The 18,279-nt window shown below is 50.2% G+C and overlaps 1 protein-coding gene across 1 annotated transcript in view; it reads right to left on the bottom strand.

The window, feature by feature from the left end:
• The window catches only part of LOC119441645 (mannose-P-dolichol utilization defect 1 protein), an 88,301-nt gene that overhangs the window by 46,635 nt on the left and 23,387 nt on the right, over window positions 1-18,279 (bottom strand). The window contains exon 3 of the mRNA XM_037706247.2: window positions 3,291-3,423. Within this exon, the coding sequence (XP_037562175.1) occupies window positions 3,291-3,423 (133 nt within the window). The remainder of the gene's footprint in view (window positions 1-3,290; window positions 3,424-18,279) is intronic.

An 18,279-nucleotide genomic window follows, 5' to 3' on the forward strand; every position in this document is an offset into this window, starting at 1 on the left:
GAGGAATGCCGAGAGGAGAGGAGATGAGGAGAATGAGAGGACGAAGTGAATGATGATGAGTGAGCGAAGCACCGGGGGATCATTCGGGCAAAACGCCGGAAGCTGGCTTCCGGAAACGGATGCGAAACCGGAAGTGGAAATGGAAGCCGGCTTCCGGAAGTGGACGCCGCACGATGGAGGGAAAGAGGGACATAGCCCCGACCATACGCATCTAAAAACCTTGAGAGAGGATCCCGGATGCCGCTTGATGCGTTTCTCAGAGTTCGTCTTGCACTCTAGCGCCGTGCATTGAGAATACCACGCACAGGCTTCGCGGCGGCACCGCTAGATGGTGCAGAGGTTCATATAAAAGTACGAGAGAGGAGTCACGCTGCAGTAGACGGTCTCATACAATAAGGTGTTTCGACGGTGGCACTACGTCGTGTTGACATATTGCCGTCAGGGGTCTGACGAAAAATCGTCACGCAAGGTCACAGAAGAAAGAAGCGTACACTCACCAAACCAAATGCCATATATACTGACGTCAGTATATAAAAAAATGGGGGCCGGTTCATACTAGTGGTGCGAATTCTGAGCAATCAGCGAGGCTGGTGGCCCTTCCCTAGCTTTAACTTTGCTTTTCATAAGCTTTAGCTTGGTTCTCTCTTAGCTTTAACTTGGCTTTTCTATTAGCTTGGCTTTTCTAGGCTTTAGGTGGCGGTGCTTGGGAAACTCTGGATTGGTGCGAAATCTTCGGAGTAGTGACAGCGCGGCGCCGCTCCTCCTCTTCTTCGGGCGTGACAATGTTCTTTGGACGACCCATGTGCTCGGCGCAAACTCACGAGGCAAAGTGTGTCGCCGCGCCTCGGCGATGCGGAGCTATATACTCCGGAGTGGCGTCATTGCCTAGCTTCGCCCCTGCGCGGCTCTGGGGAGAAGCTAGGCAGAGCTACGGCGGAGGAGCGAGCGGCGCTGCTGCGGAGGTTAGGCAAGACGCTTGGTTTCAGTTTCCCTAGCTCTCGCTTTAGTCTTTCGGAAGCGACGAGTGTCCAGTTCTCTCGTAGAAAACTGCCGAGCCGCCGCCAGAGGCAACGGCTGCAATCAAGGACACCGGGCTCGTTCGGCGCGAACGCGGGGAAACGCAGTCGGCGTCGGCAGCAGTTCCACGCATCCCACTACCACCTGCCTCGCTCCTCCTCTCCCCCTCGCATCCGCTATGCTGCGCGATGCTATTTCTATTGGCCCTTTTCGCGGAGAAGTTTGGTTTAGAGAAACGAGATGGCGCTCACAGCGGCGTGCCATGCCTCTTCTCAGCGACCGCGCACGAATACGAAACCATTACCGCTTCTACCTTGCTTCTGTGCAATCAGCTGTCGGAAATGCAACTAAGTTTTCACTAACACACTGAGCTCCAATCATGCTGGATTGAATCATGTGGATTCATTCATGTGTATTGAAGACGTGTGCAGTAGTTGGCTGCAAAAATAGTGACTGGCATATGTTAAGGAATAGAATGAATCTGTGTGGCCAAGTTCGTGGACCGCTGCTGCCACTGTCCGAACGTGTTACCGGCACTTCGTGATGTACGGCTTTCCTCGAGGATACAGAAATTTTTCTCATCCGCCAGCCTTGTATCGCTAACCTTCAAAGAAAGGGCTTCATCCCCAGAACGTCGGCATGAGTGAGTACCACTCGTTAAACAATGACAAAGGGAGTAGCGCCGCTTCCTGTCATAGTAAGTTTCGCGCACGTTATCTATACACATCTTTCCCAAATGGCAGGAAAACTTACGCCCACTCTATCGCCGACGTATCAAGAATAAGTGAATGGGCGCACACTTGAATATATATTGCGCACTGCGTACGCACAATAAATGACGGACTACACCTATGGCGCACGAATGATCGAAGCTGAATGTTCCGCGATGGTCCACACGAGTAAGCGAGTAATATTTATATTACTGTAATATATATTTGCTACAAGGTACCCAATGTACAAAACAGCTACGTTTCAAGCCTTGTGCGCAGCATGAACAAATCTATAGGAACTGAGCACACCCGCGAGCGATTAGGCAGGAAATAATCAGATAATGGCCTCACCGAGGAACTTCACTGAGTCAGAAACTTACAAGCCACTGCTTCAAAAGATTTGCCGAATAAAGAAGACAGAGCAAAACACACTAATCCTGACTGAATTCATAATCGGAAAGCTTGAAATACATAGTTAGCCTCGCTTTTAGGACAAGCACCAGATACGCTGCTTGCGCCGTTTGGACATAGCTTAATCAGCTCCGAAATCGATTTTGCATGTTCTCTGAAGCTGTGATCAAAGCTTCGTGTCGTCCACCTAGTCACCATCTACGATATCTCCGAAAACCGAGGTTTTCTAAGCCGCGCCGGCGTCATACACTTCCATTGTAAACAAGGAGGCAACAGGCCGTTGAGGCAAGCAATGGACGCGTCACCACGTGATCATACATGGCAGCGCCCACGGGATCGCCGCGAAAAGGGTCAATACTCTGCTTTCAGTCTCTCTCAGCTCTCTCTCTCCCCCAGCTCGGCGAAGTAGTAGTATGTGATGAGGTGGCGCTCCTTTGCTAGGCGACGCCCCTGACGTCATCGCCAGGCGGAGTTTTCTGCGCACACCACCGGACTACCTCCAGCTTAAACAGCTTCGCTGTTAATAAAATAGGTTCTGACGATTTGACGAGTGTACGCTTCCTTCGACTATGTGGCTACATTGCTTAATTGCTAAATGCATTACCATCGACAGTCGTTGTGAGATGGGTTCTGCGATATTTTCGCTCGCTCTCGTCCTTCGGGAGTAACTGCAAAATTTCTGTCTAGCATGAATGCCCCAGGCACGGGGAATTATAGTCACTATATCCCAGTGATCGTTTTGCCGACGCCTTTACAACAGCAGCTGTATCTAGAACGCGGTCGCCGTAGCACACAAATGGAAAGAAAATGGCATGTTGACGATTACGTTGCTGCCGACCCCTTTACACCAGCAGCTAAGCAGATTACTATTGATCGCTCCAATAATAGCTGTATTTACTCTGAGTAAACTCTGCGCCACAAGAAGCCTCTACCAACGCGGCTGCTCACGCCTATGTCTCCGGTAACCAGGCATTGCGTAAAGGATGATAACTATATGAACAACCTAAAGACTCTTTTCTCTGAAGATGAACGAAACTGCCCGTTTAACCGGAACCGAACGTGATACTTTGCGCAAGCCTGCGTGCGAGCCTCGGCACCACACGCGCAGCGCCGCAGAACAGTTCTCACTCGCAAGCAGCGATGGCGGCTCACCTGAACGGGTATCGCTGTGCGTAGCTGTAGGCCGCCGTGGCCGTCATGCCCATCAGCTCCATGAGCACCGAGGTGACGCTGATGCCCTCACCGCTCTGTGTCTTCATGATCTTCATGATCTGTGGCACCTTCACTGCACATGCGGGGAAGTAAGTCACACGTAAGTTTTTTTTTTTTCGAAGATACAAAGAGCCTATACACAGCCGACAGTCTCCAGTAATCCCCCGGGTCGATGCCTTCGATACCCTATATACTGCCTTTGGCTCATAATTCACAACCTTCTAGAAGCTTTCAATATGCCTGAAGTACCACTTTCGAACTTAATACAATTCAGATATCAATACAACTCAGGAAGATAAATGTCAGTACTCCATCTGTTCTGCTATCGGCAAGAAAAGTCAACATTTATCTTCCAACCTATGACGATGCACTTACCCTGAGCATGCGCAATTGCGTAAGGATGACCAACCCCTGCCTATTTGTATGTTTTACATGTATATCATACCTTTTACAACTTGCTCTAGCGTATATAAATGTTTGTTTGACGCAACAATAAACCACTTGATATACAGTGCAACGTGTCGTTTCAATGTGCCTTCACCTGTGTTCATGTCTTCAGCGCTGTTCCCGCCTCAACATGAGTAACCAACTACCCGATGCTTTCACGTTAATTAACCCCATATAGTCGTTGCTACCACAATTTGGGGCAGTAGCGCGCACAGAATTTTATTCAGGAACGAGAGACTCGGCGAAGACACAATGTAGCCCACGATGATGGTGATCACACACACAGACAGGCGATTAAGAGAAAAGCCATACGGCTGGTGACAGTGTACAGATAAGGAAGAAGTGCATAATCAACTCTGTCTCTCTCTCTTTCCGAATTTATTCGTATAAGAGCGAAGTACGCGAGACGAGATAATCGTCCGAGTTTCGAACTTTTCTTGGACGGGGGGCGTGTAAGAGAGGTGGATAAACTCCGCGTCCTGGGATTATGGATCCAACAAACGGCCGGAGTAGCGCACACGCTCCGCCTCCTCAAAGGTACTACACAAAACGTAGCCAAGATGATCCGTAGGGTTACGCGAACCCGCGAGGGCTTCTCGGAAGAAGAAACGATCCGACTGGTACACGCCTTTGTCATCGGTAGGATAACGTATGCACTCCCCTTCTAAAGCATTACCAAACAGGAGCTCAAACAGCTTGAAGTGATCATTCGGCAGGCATTTAAAGCTGCTCTAGGGCTCCCAGAAAATACCAGTACAGAACGTTTCGACAAATTAGGAATCCACAATACCTTCGAGGAATATGCGACGGCCACCTTCATCGCGCAAAAGGAACGGCTGTGCGCATCAACGCAGGGTCGGGCCATATTAACCAAACTGGGCTTTGCCCTGCGCCCCCAGTTCAGTGCAGAAGAGACAGTGCAGATGACCCAGGAAGTCAGGCAGCACATAATGGTGTCCCCAATTCCGAAGAATATGAGTCCGAGATATCATGCAGGGCGCCGGAAGGCCCGAGCGAGAACATTGCACCAGAGATTTAGAGGACAACCGGACGTGTACTACACAGACGCGAATCAAACGGACAGGGACAAGTATACGGTGGTAGCCACGAACCAAAATCGTGTGATAGCTGCATCGGTCAGGGCAAAATCTACCAGCACAGCAGAAGCCGCAGCGATTGCACTTGCAATTAGGGACGCGGAGAATAGGGACGTATCTGCTGCCATACTCACGGACTCACAAACCGCCTGCCGCCTGTATCTCTCCAGGACGGCGCCGCACTTAGTACTAAAAATTCTAGGGAGTCAAATTACCGGATTCCACAACCTCACTTGGTGCCCCGCACACGAGGGCATGGAGGGCAACACAAGGGCGGACCGGCTAGCTCGCATACTAAGCATCCGAGCAGCGGACCGACCCAGTGACGAGCCTCCTTCTACACCGCGCGACATCCTCGAACACCAAAGACAGGAGCGGAGGCAATATGGACGCCCTCACCATAAGTTAAACAGTCAACAGGCGAGGAATTGGCGCCGACTTCAAACGCACACATACCCAAACCTACATACACTTAGCCGTATTCACCAAGCACGATACACTGACGAATGCCCGTGGTGCGGGGACACGCCAACGTTACCACACATCACGTGGATATGCCCAAACAGACCGAAACATATAAACTCCACACTACTAAAAACACAAGATTTTAACAGGCAGTGGGAGGCGCGGCTTGTGGACGAGGACCAGGACAGCCAACTGGCTTTCCTGGACCAAGCCCAGCGAACCGCTCGTGCCAGTGGAGCCCTGGACTAGGGGCCCCAACCACAGGACCTAAAATTTCATTTTATTCATTAAAGTTTCTCTCTCTCTCTCTCTCTTTATATATAGATATAAGGCAACCGGGGGGCCCGATTTCATTAGTCATACGAAACCAACAATAACACCAAGGACGGCATAGGGGAAATCCGCGGTTGTTAATTCAATTAAAGAAGCAATAAATAAATGGAAATGAAAGTGGATGAAGAACAGTGGGCTCCAATCAACGCTGTGAAGGTGGTTGGCCAGCGAAGCTGTGGCATCACCTGATGCGATATACCAATGTGACGCAGCCTTGAACTGGGTCCGGCCGAGCCCGAGCACGATGCCGTTGCGCATATTGACGTTGCTGTTTCTTTCGTCGCTCATTGTAGTCGTGCCGCTCTTCAGGAGTCCTAATTGTGCGTGGCTTGCTTTGGGCAGGAAGCGATGCGTTTGGCCTAGCCTGAGCACGACACCGTTGTGCATATTGACATTGCTGTTCCCGTTGCCGTTCATCGTGTTCACGCTGCTCTTCGGGAGTCCTAACTATATATGTATGTGTGGCCTTTCCATCGAGAACAAGTGGGTGCTAACGCCTGCGAGAGAGAAACGATGACATTCCTAAATAAACGCATCCCTGTTTTTATGATCCAAATATAATCTCACTATCAGGGAGGGAGCAGTCTACCTGACTGGAGCAGTATTTTTTTTATTTGGGGTGTTGCTACGCTGCGCTCCGCGACACCCCAACAACCGGCGCTTCGCGTCGGCGCCCGGCACCGCGGCTTCCGCCGCGGCACAAACGCGAGCAGTATCCGCTTGTGTACACCACCACCACAGTTCACCGAGATCAAAAGCCGTCATGCCACACGACCACTACTGCACGGATTTCCGCCACTACAACAAACGCTACAATAATAAAGCGCAGCCGGCGTGGCCCAGACCCCGCCAGACATTCAACGCGCCCTAAACAATTCGCTCCCTACGCACGTAGGAGCTGCACTCGGCATGGTCGCTGCGCCTGGTCCCGGAAATAAGAGAGCCACGCTCAGCGGAGACCAGTGCCTCAAAAGTCCCTAAGCAATTATGTCCCTAGGCACCTAGGAGCTCCACGATTGCCATGACAACACGTGTTAAGCGAAAGTCACGTGACCCGCAGTGCCACACCCCCGCTGTACCTACTAGCAATTGTAAAGTCGCGCCCCGGCAAGTGTGGAGGCGCAGCTTAGACGTGACGTCACCGGGGAGATAAAGCTCGGAGCCGCCACGACGGCGGCACAACTCTAACTCTGTGGCGAGTACATGTAGCCTTGACATGGGACGACCAAAGAAGATACGGACACCCGAAGAAGAAGGCGCTTATCTTGAAGCGCTTCGCGCGGCCAAGCGAGAATCTGCGCTTCGGCGGCGAGCCGTGTTGTGTCTGGCTGTCCTTCGGGACAAAGGAGGTCGGCGCCGACTCAGACGCGCCCACCTGGCGACCCTTTCTCGCGGCCGAGAATTGTCACCTGGGACTGAGGGACTATAGCAGTTGGTCTCCAGGCTACCTCAGGCGTCGCTAAACGGCAGCGTCGCCCCATTGGTGCGGCTCCGTGAATTACCAGCGCCGCCCGAACCACGACGAGGCTCGGCGCCGACTGCGACGTGCCAACTGGCGCCCTTTTGAGACAGCCACCGCCCTCCCTGGTTCCGCGAACTGACCGCTATGGAGAGGCGAATCTTGAAAGGGGCCAGTGTCTGGCAATCCCGGGGGAACGACATCAACGTTCGGTTCCCAAGGTGTCAACCGCTGCCTGTGTTCGGGGGCGACCTAGCAAGATTGGAGGCGGAGCCCGGCGGGAAACGACGACACATCACGGGCAGGATATGGCCACCTGATCAGAGACTGTCATTGGCTGAAAGAACTAAAGTGTATTCCCTCGTCGAGTGAAAGAGGGAAACAGAAGGGATAAAAAGTAGAGCTGGAGTGTTGTGAGGTGTCGGACATGAAAACCATATATATATATACCAGAATTTGTATATTAAACCCTTTTCCCATCTCTTCGACGTGGCTCTGGGTCTCTCCTTCTCCGAGTACCTGGCACGGCACCACCCATGGACGCTTCGTGGCCGCTCGGACCTTCGGACTTCGCAACAGCCGGTTCGGAATACCGTTCCTAGCACCACTTAGCATTTTCTATAGCAAAACTTAGCCAAGCCTAGTAAAACCTGGAATAAGCTAAGTCAATCACCAGCTCCGCTGTTTACTCCAGACTTGCACCCCTAGTGCAAGCTGCCCACGTTTTTTTTTTTTTTTTTTTTTTTTAATTCTACCTGACAGGCACTGCGAAAGTATGGCACTACGAAAGTATGGTAGATCGGGAGCTGGGACACCTGCGAAGAAAAACTCCGAGAATTGTTTTGGAAGCCCATTGGCCGGAAGATCGCCGCGACAAAGACGCTCGCGTCACGTGCGCAGACGGGTACAGAATCTTACGTCGCGTACATAGAAGACGTATTATCGCTAAGCCGAAAGGCCGTGCGCAGACGGCTACTGAATCTTACGTCGCGTACATAGAAGACGTATTAGCGCTATGCCGAAAGGCAGATGCCGAGATTCCGGAGGACGACAAATTTGGGCACATCTTGAAAGGGATCGCCGACAACGCCTTCAACCTTTTAATGTGTAGAAATTGTTCTGCAGTCGACGCTATTATAAAGGAGTGCCGGCGCTTTGAGCAGGCTAAAAGCCGGCGCATTGGCCACTCATTTTCCCAGGTTCCCAACACGGCGGCAACGTTCTCTTGCGAAGACCGCACGGCAGCACAGCCGTTAGTCCCACCAGATCAGCTGACACGGATTGTACGCCGCGAACTTCAGGCCATGACCCCTGCCCCAGTTCACGCCGGTTACTAGAGCTCGATTACAGCTCCAGGAGCTCGCCAACATGGCTCCGTGGCCAGCCCAACACAAACTTCGTGGCGTCCGCCCTCCTCCTATCAAGAGCAGCGATTTCCTACACCTTATCGCGACCCTGCTGCGTGGCGAACCCCTGATGATCGACCGATATGCTTTAATTGTTACCGTATCGGCCACGTCTCCCGTTACTGCGCCACCCGCTGGTCCTCGGCACCTCGAACACCGTCTCCCTTACCGCAATCCGTAGAGCAACCGCTTCCCACCTTCAACCCAGGCGTATTTCCCCAATGCCGACGCTCCTACAAGGATAAGTAGCCGCTCCCCGTCGCCGCGTGGTCACCAGCACGGTGGTCACCAGTCACGCTCGCTTCCAGGCCGTCGCCCATCCTCTCGCTCACTGCAGTCTCGCCGCCCGTCGTCCACCTTTAGCCTGCACGTGCCTATCAGGAAACCTAAACAGTGCAGCGCCCGGAGGTGACGCTGCATTGACGACTGCCACCACAAATCCTCTTCTGACGATGCCGACAAGACGAAGCTAGTTAGGCGTTGATATTTATGGCGTCACTGTTTCTGCACTGATCGACACTGGGGCGCACATCTCTGTAATAAGTGCAGATCTTCGTCGTCGCCTTCAAAAAGTGCTCACGCCTGCCGCCTCCCGCATCCTCCGCGTCGCTAATGGAGGGACTCGTGCCGTTCGTGGGATGTGCACCGCCCGCGTCTGCATTGCTGGTCATCCCACTTCCGTACAAATTGTCGTCATTGAGAAGTGCCCCCATGAACTAATCCTCGGCTTAGATTTTTTGGCCACTCATTCTGCCCTCATTGATTGCGCGATCGGTGCTCTTCAGCTTGAGCTGCCCCATCTTCCCGACAGTTCAGCCGACACACCTCTACGCTTATGTTCTCGCCATCACGTCCGCTTGCCGCCTGAAGCTGCTACATATACGTTAGTTTCCCTACGCGCGTCTCGGGAAACAAATGGGTTGCGGTCGCGACTGAGTACGCCATGCGCGTCGCAATTACCAGGGCATTGCCGACAAGCTGTTCTAGAGACGTCGCTGACTTTCTCCTCCACGACGTAATTCTACATCATGGCGCCCCTCAGCAGCTCCTCGCCGATCGCGGGAGGTGCTGCCTCTCAAGAGTGGTGGATGACATCCGTCGTGCCTGCTCGATTGAACATAAGCTCACCACCGCTTATCAACCACAGACGAATGGATTGACCGAGCGCCTGAACCGCGCGCTCACTGAGATGCTGGCCATATGTATGTTTCACCAGGTCACCGTGACTGGGACTGCACGTTACCATTTGCTACCTTTGCGTACAATTCGTCCCGGCATGACACAGCTGGATATTCACCATTTTGTTTACTGTTTGGCCGACATCCTGCATTGCCATTCGAGACTATCCTACCTTCGGCTCCTCACTCGCCTACTGAATACGCCAGTGACGTCGCTGCTGGAGCCCGTTCAGCTGGTCAACTTGACCACGACCGACTTGCTTTTTCGCAAGAAGCCCAAAAGTCCCGTTACGACAGCCGACACAGCATCGTGCACTTCACGCCTGGCTCTCTGGTCCGCCTATGGTCGCCATGCCGCCGCGTTGGCCTATTAGAGAAACTCCTCTCACGTTACACCGGCCCCTACAAGGTGCTACGTCAACTCAGTGACGTCAATTACGATATTGTACCCCTGGGCTCTGCTTCTTCGACCTCCTCGCTACCAACTGATGTTGTTCATGTTTCTCGGCTGAAGCCATATTGCTCTTCCAGCTTCTCGCCTTCCTAGCAAGCACCAGGACGGCGCTTCTGCCGCCGGAGAGTGATGTTACGCAGCGATCCATACTTGGATGAACGCGATGTTTGGCAGAGCGACGAAGACGGCGACAAAGACGCTTGCACGTGGGCCAGATCAGACATCTTCTCTTGCCCTAGACGTTCTTTGTATACATTCTGTAAATATATCCTTCGCCTACATCTCGCCTCCGTCACAATATCTTTACATTCCAATAAAACATGTTCAATCGTTTCCCCAGCTTTATACCGCAGCAAGCACATGCGCCTTCGTCCTTGGTGTACCGCGCTTTATAACTACGCGTTCTAAGGCACCCTGATCTCGCTTCTTTCCTTTGAGGTAGTTAGTCAGAGCAGGTTTCTTTTCCATTGCCGCCACCCATGAAATCGTCTCAGCCTCTCTCACTTTGCGTTTGACGTTCTTTGTTGCCGTGTTGCTGAACATACCGGTCGCGTACTTGCTGGTAAGCTTCCTAGTTCTTTTCCTCCACTTTGAGTCAATGTTCCTGTACAAATATCTGAGCACCTCTCGCACCTCGTTTACTTTCTTGAATATTCCTCATTCGTCCTTCAAAATCAATTTTACTCTGAGCCTCCCTTACTTCAACACTTGTCCAGCCCATATCACCCTCCACGGCTTCATTAGTAGCCTTCCCGTGAGCGCTCAATGCGAGGCGTCTCACTGACCTTTGGCATCGAGTCCTGATTGCACCCCTGATTTCAAGCAAACAACCGCATTTCCAAATGTAAGCCCCGGAACCATTACACCTTTTCACATACCCCGGAGCAGCTCGTACCTATTTTGTATCCCGATAGCGCTCTGTGTTTCATTGTGGCCTCATTTCTCTTCCTTTTTGCTACTATTGTTTTTTTTTCCTGTGTCTTCAGATATCTATCGCCTTCATTTATCCATACACCAAGGTATTTGTATTCTTTCACCCGAGGTATTTCCTGGCCCTGTATCAACGCTGTCTGTTCACTGTTTTCATTGAATACAATAAAACCTGCCTCCTTAACGCTAAATTTTAATCCTAAATTCTCAGATACTTCTCCACAGATATCAGCCAGACGTTGCATATCACTTTGCTTGTTAGCAAGAAACACAATGTCGTCCGCATAAAATAAACCTAGAAGCTGCTGCTCAACTATTGTGCCAGCTTGATTGTATGAGAGGTTAAACCCGATATTGATTCCTTCCGGCGTCCTTTCCATCCTTACCATGTACATCATAAACAGCAGCGGGTATAAAGGGCACACTTGTCTCAGTCCCTTGTTAATATCAACTTTATCCTCGCTCCTCATCCCTTCCCATTCACCACAAACGGTATTTTCTCGGTAAATCTCCCTCAATATCTGTATACAGTCGCTGCCTTTTCCTTCCTCTTCCAGAATATCCCACAAAATGTTGCGGTCTACCTTGTCATGTGCTCCGGTAATGTCCAAAATAGCCTTATATAGCGGTCTCCTTTCTTCTGTGGATATTTCAATACACTGAGTAAGGTCAAATAAGTGATCATCCAGACGCCTACCGATTTCGAAGCCATTCTAAAGTTCTTCCAATATGTCATTATTCTCTGCCCATGCTTGCAGCTTCAATTTAATCGCCTGCATTGCTAACCTGTAGATTACCGATGTAATGGTCAACGGTCTATATGAGTGAGTTCTATCTTTTTCCCCTTCCCTTTATAAATTAAATTAATTCTACTTTGTCGCCAACTGTCTGGTATTCGTCTCTTTTTTAAGATTTACAGCGAAGCTGTTAGGGCTCAGTCTCCGATGGTCGTGTCCGCGTGCAGAAAAAAAAAACTCTGATTGGCCGTATGCTGTATGTGCGAGTGAAAGCGCGCGTCCCTCGCGCTTTCATGGGGAGCGAACGCACGGCGAAGAGCAAACGCGACTTCTTCCGTCGCGCGAAAGGCCGTGGGGGGACGGGAGGGAGGGAGGGATGGGAGGCGACGTTTAGCTGCGGCACCAAATGCGTATCTTTCGACCGGGCAGCAGAAATAAGCGTCATTTTCTACTTCAATAAAATCACTACTACTATCTTTCGACCGGGCGCAAGGGTAACTGGCGACTCAATCACCCACACGAAAGGAGGAAAGCGGGAAGGCAGGGCGAGAGGGAGGGAGTGCGGTTTTTGCTCTGCGGGCAATTAACTGCGTACTTGTACTTTGCGCGGCGACGGGCGGTCGTGCGCACCGTATCTTGAAAGCGATCTACAACACGGCTCCTACCTATGTATGCGCTGTGCTTTCGCCGCTCAGTTTCCGTTGAAGCGATAGACCGCATGAACCTTCGCTCACTGCTGCTGGCGCGCTTGCTCACGCCAGCGTTTTGACAGCGGTTGTGTGCGGCCATCGAGTGTGATCTATTCATGTTTGTATGTGCGTGCTGACACCATCGTTGTTAATTCAATTACTAAGCGATAGTGTCCGAAGTTTATACAGCCGATAAAACTACTATCCTTACTCCGTATAGCTCACCACAAATTTGCTATCGCAATTGATGCTTCGCCTTTCGGGCGAAACTGCGTCTTTTTTGCTTCGCACTTTTAATATTTCAGTCTGAGAAGATTTAACATAAAAAGCATGCGTTGCCGGTGTTTTGTTTCATTACACTTGTTTATGTGTTGTAATTCTGAAAATTCTGAGGAGCTGTATAAACTTGGACATGTAGCAGCACCAGCAACGCGCAGAACTGTTGTCGACGGCGGCGGCGTTTTGCCAGTTCGCCCCCAACGCGCGCGGCGTTGGTGACGTGCTTATGAAGAACCTATGTGCCAACCTTTGCCGTAGACCTTATGGCGGTGAACCGTAGCGGCCATGGTCCTTGTGGTCACTAAATAAATGACAGCCACCGGTTCGTATATATTGTTCATACTTTAATAGCTCAAATAACCAATTCCACCATCACATCTTAATAGTCATAATTTTTATTATATAATTTTCACCATAGTACAGCTTCGCTGGTGTTCCATTTCCACCCCAGTGGAAGGGCTGATAGATTTTTTTTCTACTGCTTTCAACAGAGCTTCCTTACTTTTTGGTCCTAGTTCATTAATCAGCCTAATGGGAACGTTGTCTAGCCCTGTGGCAGTGCCCTTAGGAATTTTCTCTGGCTTTCTTCCAGTTGAAATTTGCCAGCACCAGATCCTTTTCCATCTGGTTCTCTTTCATGCTCTTTTTTTTTCCTCAAACACAACCTCGTCATTGCCTTGGAAAGATACGGCTGTTATATTTCGGATGTAATTTATTGCTGCGTCCCCTTCCAGTTTCTTTCCATCTTCGTCTAGGATATGTTATATTTTTCCGGAATTCCTACCTAATTAATAAGTTTATGTGGTTCCAAATATTCTAGGTGCAGCCTTCTTTTTCTCACGTATTTCAAACAACCAAAGTTCACTTTCACCTTTTGCCTTTGCTTGAACCAGTATTTGAGCCATATTCTTTCTCACGGCATCTTTCCCATTTTCTGGCTACTTAATCCTGAGGCAACTGCGCTTTTTTTTTCCTGCCTGTGCTCTCGTGATGCTTTCTGTCGTTCGGCAATCACTGCTCGTATCACTCTGTTCCGCCAGCTTTTCGGCTTCTTTTCCTTTCCAACGCCGCTGCGTAGGGTGCCTCGATGCCAGCGCCGCCGTTCAGGGTGGTGCCATCCTTTGACCGCCCCCGCGCCGCCGCTTTCTCGCTGCGACGCCATCTTGAATCACAGCGAGCGGTTGCGAGTGCTTGGTGCGGGTGCTTAGTTCGAGACACAGTGCGCGCGGATGCTTCGCTGACGCTTCTACTTGCTGGACAGTGTTCAGCCGCATGAATGACAAGCTTGTCAAGTGCATCGAGTAGACATGACGGGCTGTTGTGTTCCCAAGTGCAACGGATCGACGCGTAAAGGGCTTCTTTGTTTACGCTTCCCCCGGGACCCAGAGCGAAGGAAGAGATAGGAAGCCCAAGTAAAGTGGTATGACTGGAAGGCAACGGATAGCTCCTACATTTGCGAGGTAAGTGTCAAGAAAGTTTAGACTATCGCACCGTGTTTTTCATTTAAATAAGAACGTATTCTCTGATCCTCGCTCACCTACCTACGTTCGCTCACGAACTAAGTGCTGCACCGATGTTGTCTGAGTAGCCTATGGTTTGCGAGCGCGCGTCGCATAGGCTTTTGCCGTTTTTATCGGCGCAGTCTATGCGAGTAGTATCCTTATTTTAAGGACTGACGAAAATGCTTCGCCGCGAAATAGTCTTACATTAGCTACAAATCGTCATGTAAACCACCTATTTTACTTTTTCACGGGAAGCACACATCGTGTGTCTCTTGTTTCTTTTTTTCCCTCAGTTTCTTTTTTCGCTACTGGTTATTTGGGACTAAATAACGCAGTGCTTCTTCTGTGGAGAGCGGCTGTTGTGTACGTGGCAAGCGAAGCATTGTGATTTTCTCTGATTTCTCAGCAGATATCTTGCGGATCTCAGGTTGTTACGTTAAATAGCTGATTTTTTAGACGAATATATTTGTAGCGTGGTGCTCGTAAGCCGATGGTCATTCGTGCTCATTCCCGATCGTAGTGGGTACTGTGACGGTCTTTAAATGCCTGTGCACGGTATGCCCAGGTGTAGTAGAGTTAAGGGGCATCATGGGACCAAAATGTTTCGGTGCTTTCTGGCATGGTGTCTGTTGTAGCCTGTGCATTTCTTCGAAACGTGTGAAGCGAGGTAATACAGCATTACTTCAACGAAAATTTATTTTTAAGCACGGTAATGGGTTCTCTGTATTTAGAAGGCAACTTTTCATATTAATAATCACTTTTGTTGTTTTACTTGTACTTAGAAACACTTTGAAGAGGACCAGTACGAGGGAAATCGACAGGATGGGCGCCGTCTGTTAAAGTCAACAGCCCTACATCATCATGGACTATATTTTCGAAGTGAAAAACATTTCTAATCTGTATTTTGACTGTCTTGGTTTCATTTACGGTTTTTGTACGCGATATGTATGCAGCGTTGTTTATTTTTTCAATGTAGTTATCAGTGTTGTTATTTCAATCAGTTATCAGTTATCAGTGTTAGTTTCAATGTAGTTATGGTAGCTGATGTATTCTGGCTGGATATCTTGATTAATATTACCCGCGGTTGCGTTTTCTTGTTTGTATTCTTGTTTTCGATTTATATTGTGTGTAATAAGGTTGATGTACTCACTTGAAATCCCCCCCATGTAATGAATAAATTACAAAAACTCTCCCTATCCCGAATTGTGTGTGTCGAGCCTATCTTGCCAATTTTTTTTTTTATCTCGTCTTTCAACATAACCTTCAGGCGCCGCACAGTACATATAATTTTTCATGTACATATCTCTTGCATGATTGACTGTACTAGACATTACTAAGTAAATGTATTTTGTGCGTCGTTTGGTTTCTTGTGTGTACTACGCAAGATTGACACAGACAAGTTACATTTTTCTCTGCAGCACTAACTAAACCTTATTTTCACATCGCAGTTATTTTTACACCAGCTTAATCCTGTCAGCACACAGTCTTGTGGGCGAAAAAAGCAAAATTGCGCGTAGATATCATCAAATAATTGCAACGAACGCGAAGAGCACGCGCAACGCAAGAAAAACTAACCCCCGTGCGCGAGTGGCTGGCTACGGTAAAGGAGGCGTGACCTGTAAGCCAAAATACAACAGCGAAAAACAAAAACTTCCACACAAAGGGGGTCGCAAACCTTATATACCAAGCATCGAAGTGCAAAATAAAAAATAGTGCGTATTTCAAACATACACACGGCATATTAAATGTGATTGAATTAGGCAACTTGGGGCATGTTCCCGGCGCCATACATTTACGTCTTGGACCTTCGACGAGCTAACGGCTATTGGTTATAAAGTTATAGAGATCAAGGCAAAGCACTTGGAAGCGCGCCGCGAGTAACACTATTTATGAACGCAAGCGTAGCCGAGTCTGGGCTCGTGTGATTCAATATGGCGGCGCCAGCGGGGTTGTCTCCACCCTGAACGGCGGCGCTGGCATCGAGGTACCCTACCGCTGCGCGGAGGCGAGCGCCATCTCATGGTGCTGTAGGGAACCCAGCGCCGCTAGCCTCCCGCTGTGATTGGTTGAGTTTTTGGCTGCGGAGACGAAAAAATCCCGGGATCCCAGTCATATACAGCTTCGCTGTAAAACAACTGGCCGCAGGGGGGATACGAACAGACGTCTTCGCATTACGCGTGAGATGCTCTTACCAATTGGACTACCACGGAGTCATTTTCCCATGCACGTTCTTGGGTATTTACGTTTATACTAGAACTAACCTTAGTAGTGTTAGCCAGCGCCACCAATCACGGCCTTGGCGGTGGATGTTCCAGGATGAGCCATCGCTCCTAGATGGCGGCCCCGTCCCGCAGACGATGACGGCGCTTGGAGGACAGCCTCTTTGACACCACCCAGTGTGCCGAAATAACAAGAAAGAAAGACCGGTCCTTGATTTGCTGGGCGCTGAACGTAGAGAATGCTTACGATAGTATGCCTACCCGCCGCGGTGGCTCAGTGGCTAAGGCGTTGCGCTGCTCAGCACGAGATCGCGGGATCGAATCCCGGCCGCGGCGGCTGCATATCAATGGAGATGAAATGAAAAAAAACGCCCGTGTGCTCGCGTTTTAGTGCTCGTTAATGAACCTCAAGTGGTAAAATTAATTTGGAGCCCTCCACTACGGCGTGCCTCATAATCAGAACTGGTTTTGGCACCTAAAACCCCAGAATTCATTTCAATTCGGTAGTGTGCCTCCCTTTGATCACTATGAGCGCCTGGCTGTTTTGGACCTCCCTGCGAAACTGCTATACATTATACAACGTGTATACTCCGACAACGTGGTGGCAGCCAGGGTCGGAAGAGTAGAAAATGAGAGCATCAGGGTGAACAGAGGACTGCGTCAAGGTTGCGCCCTTTCGCCGCTCTTGTGCTTACTGTACGTGTCGGGCGTTGAGAGAGCCCTCCTGCAATCTGGCCTGGGCTTTGGTATGAGGTACACAAGCGGTATTGACGATAACTGCCGGATCCCAGGCCTGGCATACGCAGATGACTTCCTGTTGATGGCAGGGATTCCTCGAGACTTGCAGAGCCTACTGGACATATGTGCAGTTGAGATGAAGAAACGGGTCCTTCGATTCATCGCTCAGAAAACCACAGTGGTTCAGTTGGCCGGGAAGTTAGCAGAAGGCACGGTTCTCCGATCGGAGGAAGATGCCCTACAAATTGCCTCATCACTCAAGTACCTTTTAGTTAACTTGTGCGGCGGCGAGGACCTGTACGGGCTCTACGAAAAGAAACTGGAACAAAATGCATGCTCTTAGAGACCAGTGCATATGCGACGCAAATGCCTATGGGAATGTAACCACTTCCTAATGACCAGAAACTTGTGGAAACTGGTTCATGCTCCTGCTCTGACATTTGCAAATGGGGTGGTATGCCTCTCGGCGAAAGGCCGCGATGTGCTTGAGAGGCGACAGCGAGAAGTCGGCCGAATAGCGGTCGTATGCCATAGAACTGTCGCTAACGAAGCCGTCCAAGGCGATTTAGGTTCGTCTAGCTTTGCAACATGGGAGTCCTCAAGCAAGCTGGCCTTCTACAACATCTTGTTGAATATGCATTGCGACAGGTTGGCGAGGAGTCTTCAACGACTTCTCGGCAACCTGTCTTCGCACGCAGTGGACTCGGCGGGTACACCATTTGGAGGAAATAAACGTCGCAGTTTCACCCGAAAGGCGAAGCATCAATAGCGATAGCAACTTAGTAGAGAGCTATGCGGAGTAAGGATAGTAGTTTTATCAGCTGTATAAACTAGGACTTGCAGTAGCCCCAGCAACGCGCAGAACTGTTGTCGACGCCGTCGGCGTTTTGCCTGCGTTCGTACCGAACGCGCGCGGCGGTGGTGACTGCTGCCAGTGCCTCTGGGGATGGCTCGGAGGTTTTCGACGAGATCAGAACGGGACACTCATCCAGCAGT

Source organism: Dermacentor silvarum, chromosome 2 (assembly GCF_013339745.2).
Source record: "Dermacentor silvarum isolate Dsil-2018 chromosome 2, BIME_Dsil_1.4, whole genome shotgun sequence".
NCBI lineage: Eukaryota > Metazoa > Arthropoda > Arachnida > Ixodida > Ixodidae > Dermacentor > Dermacentor silvarum.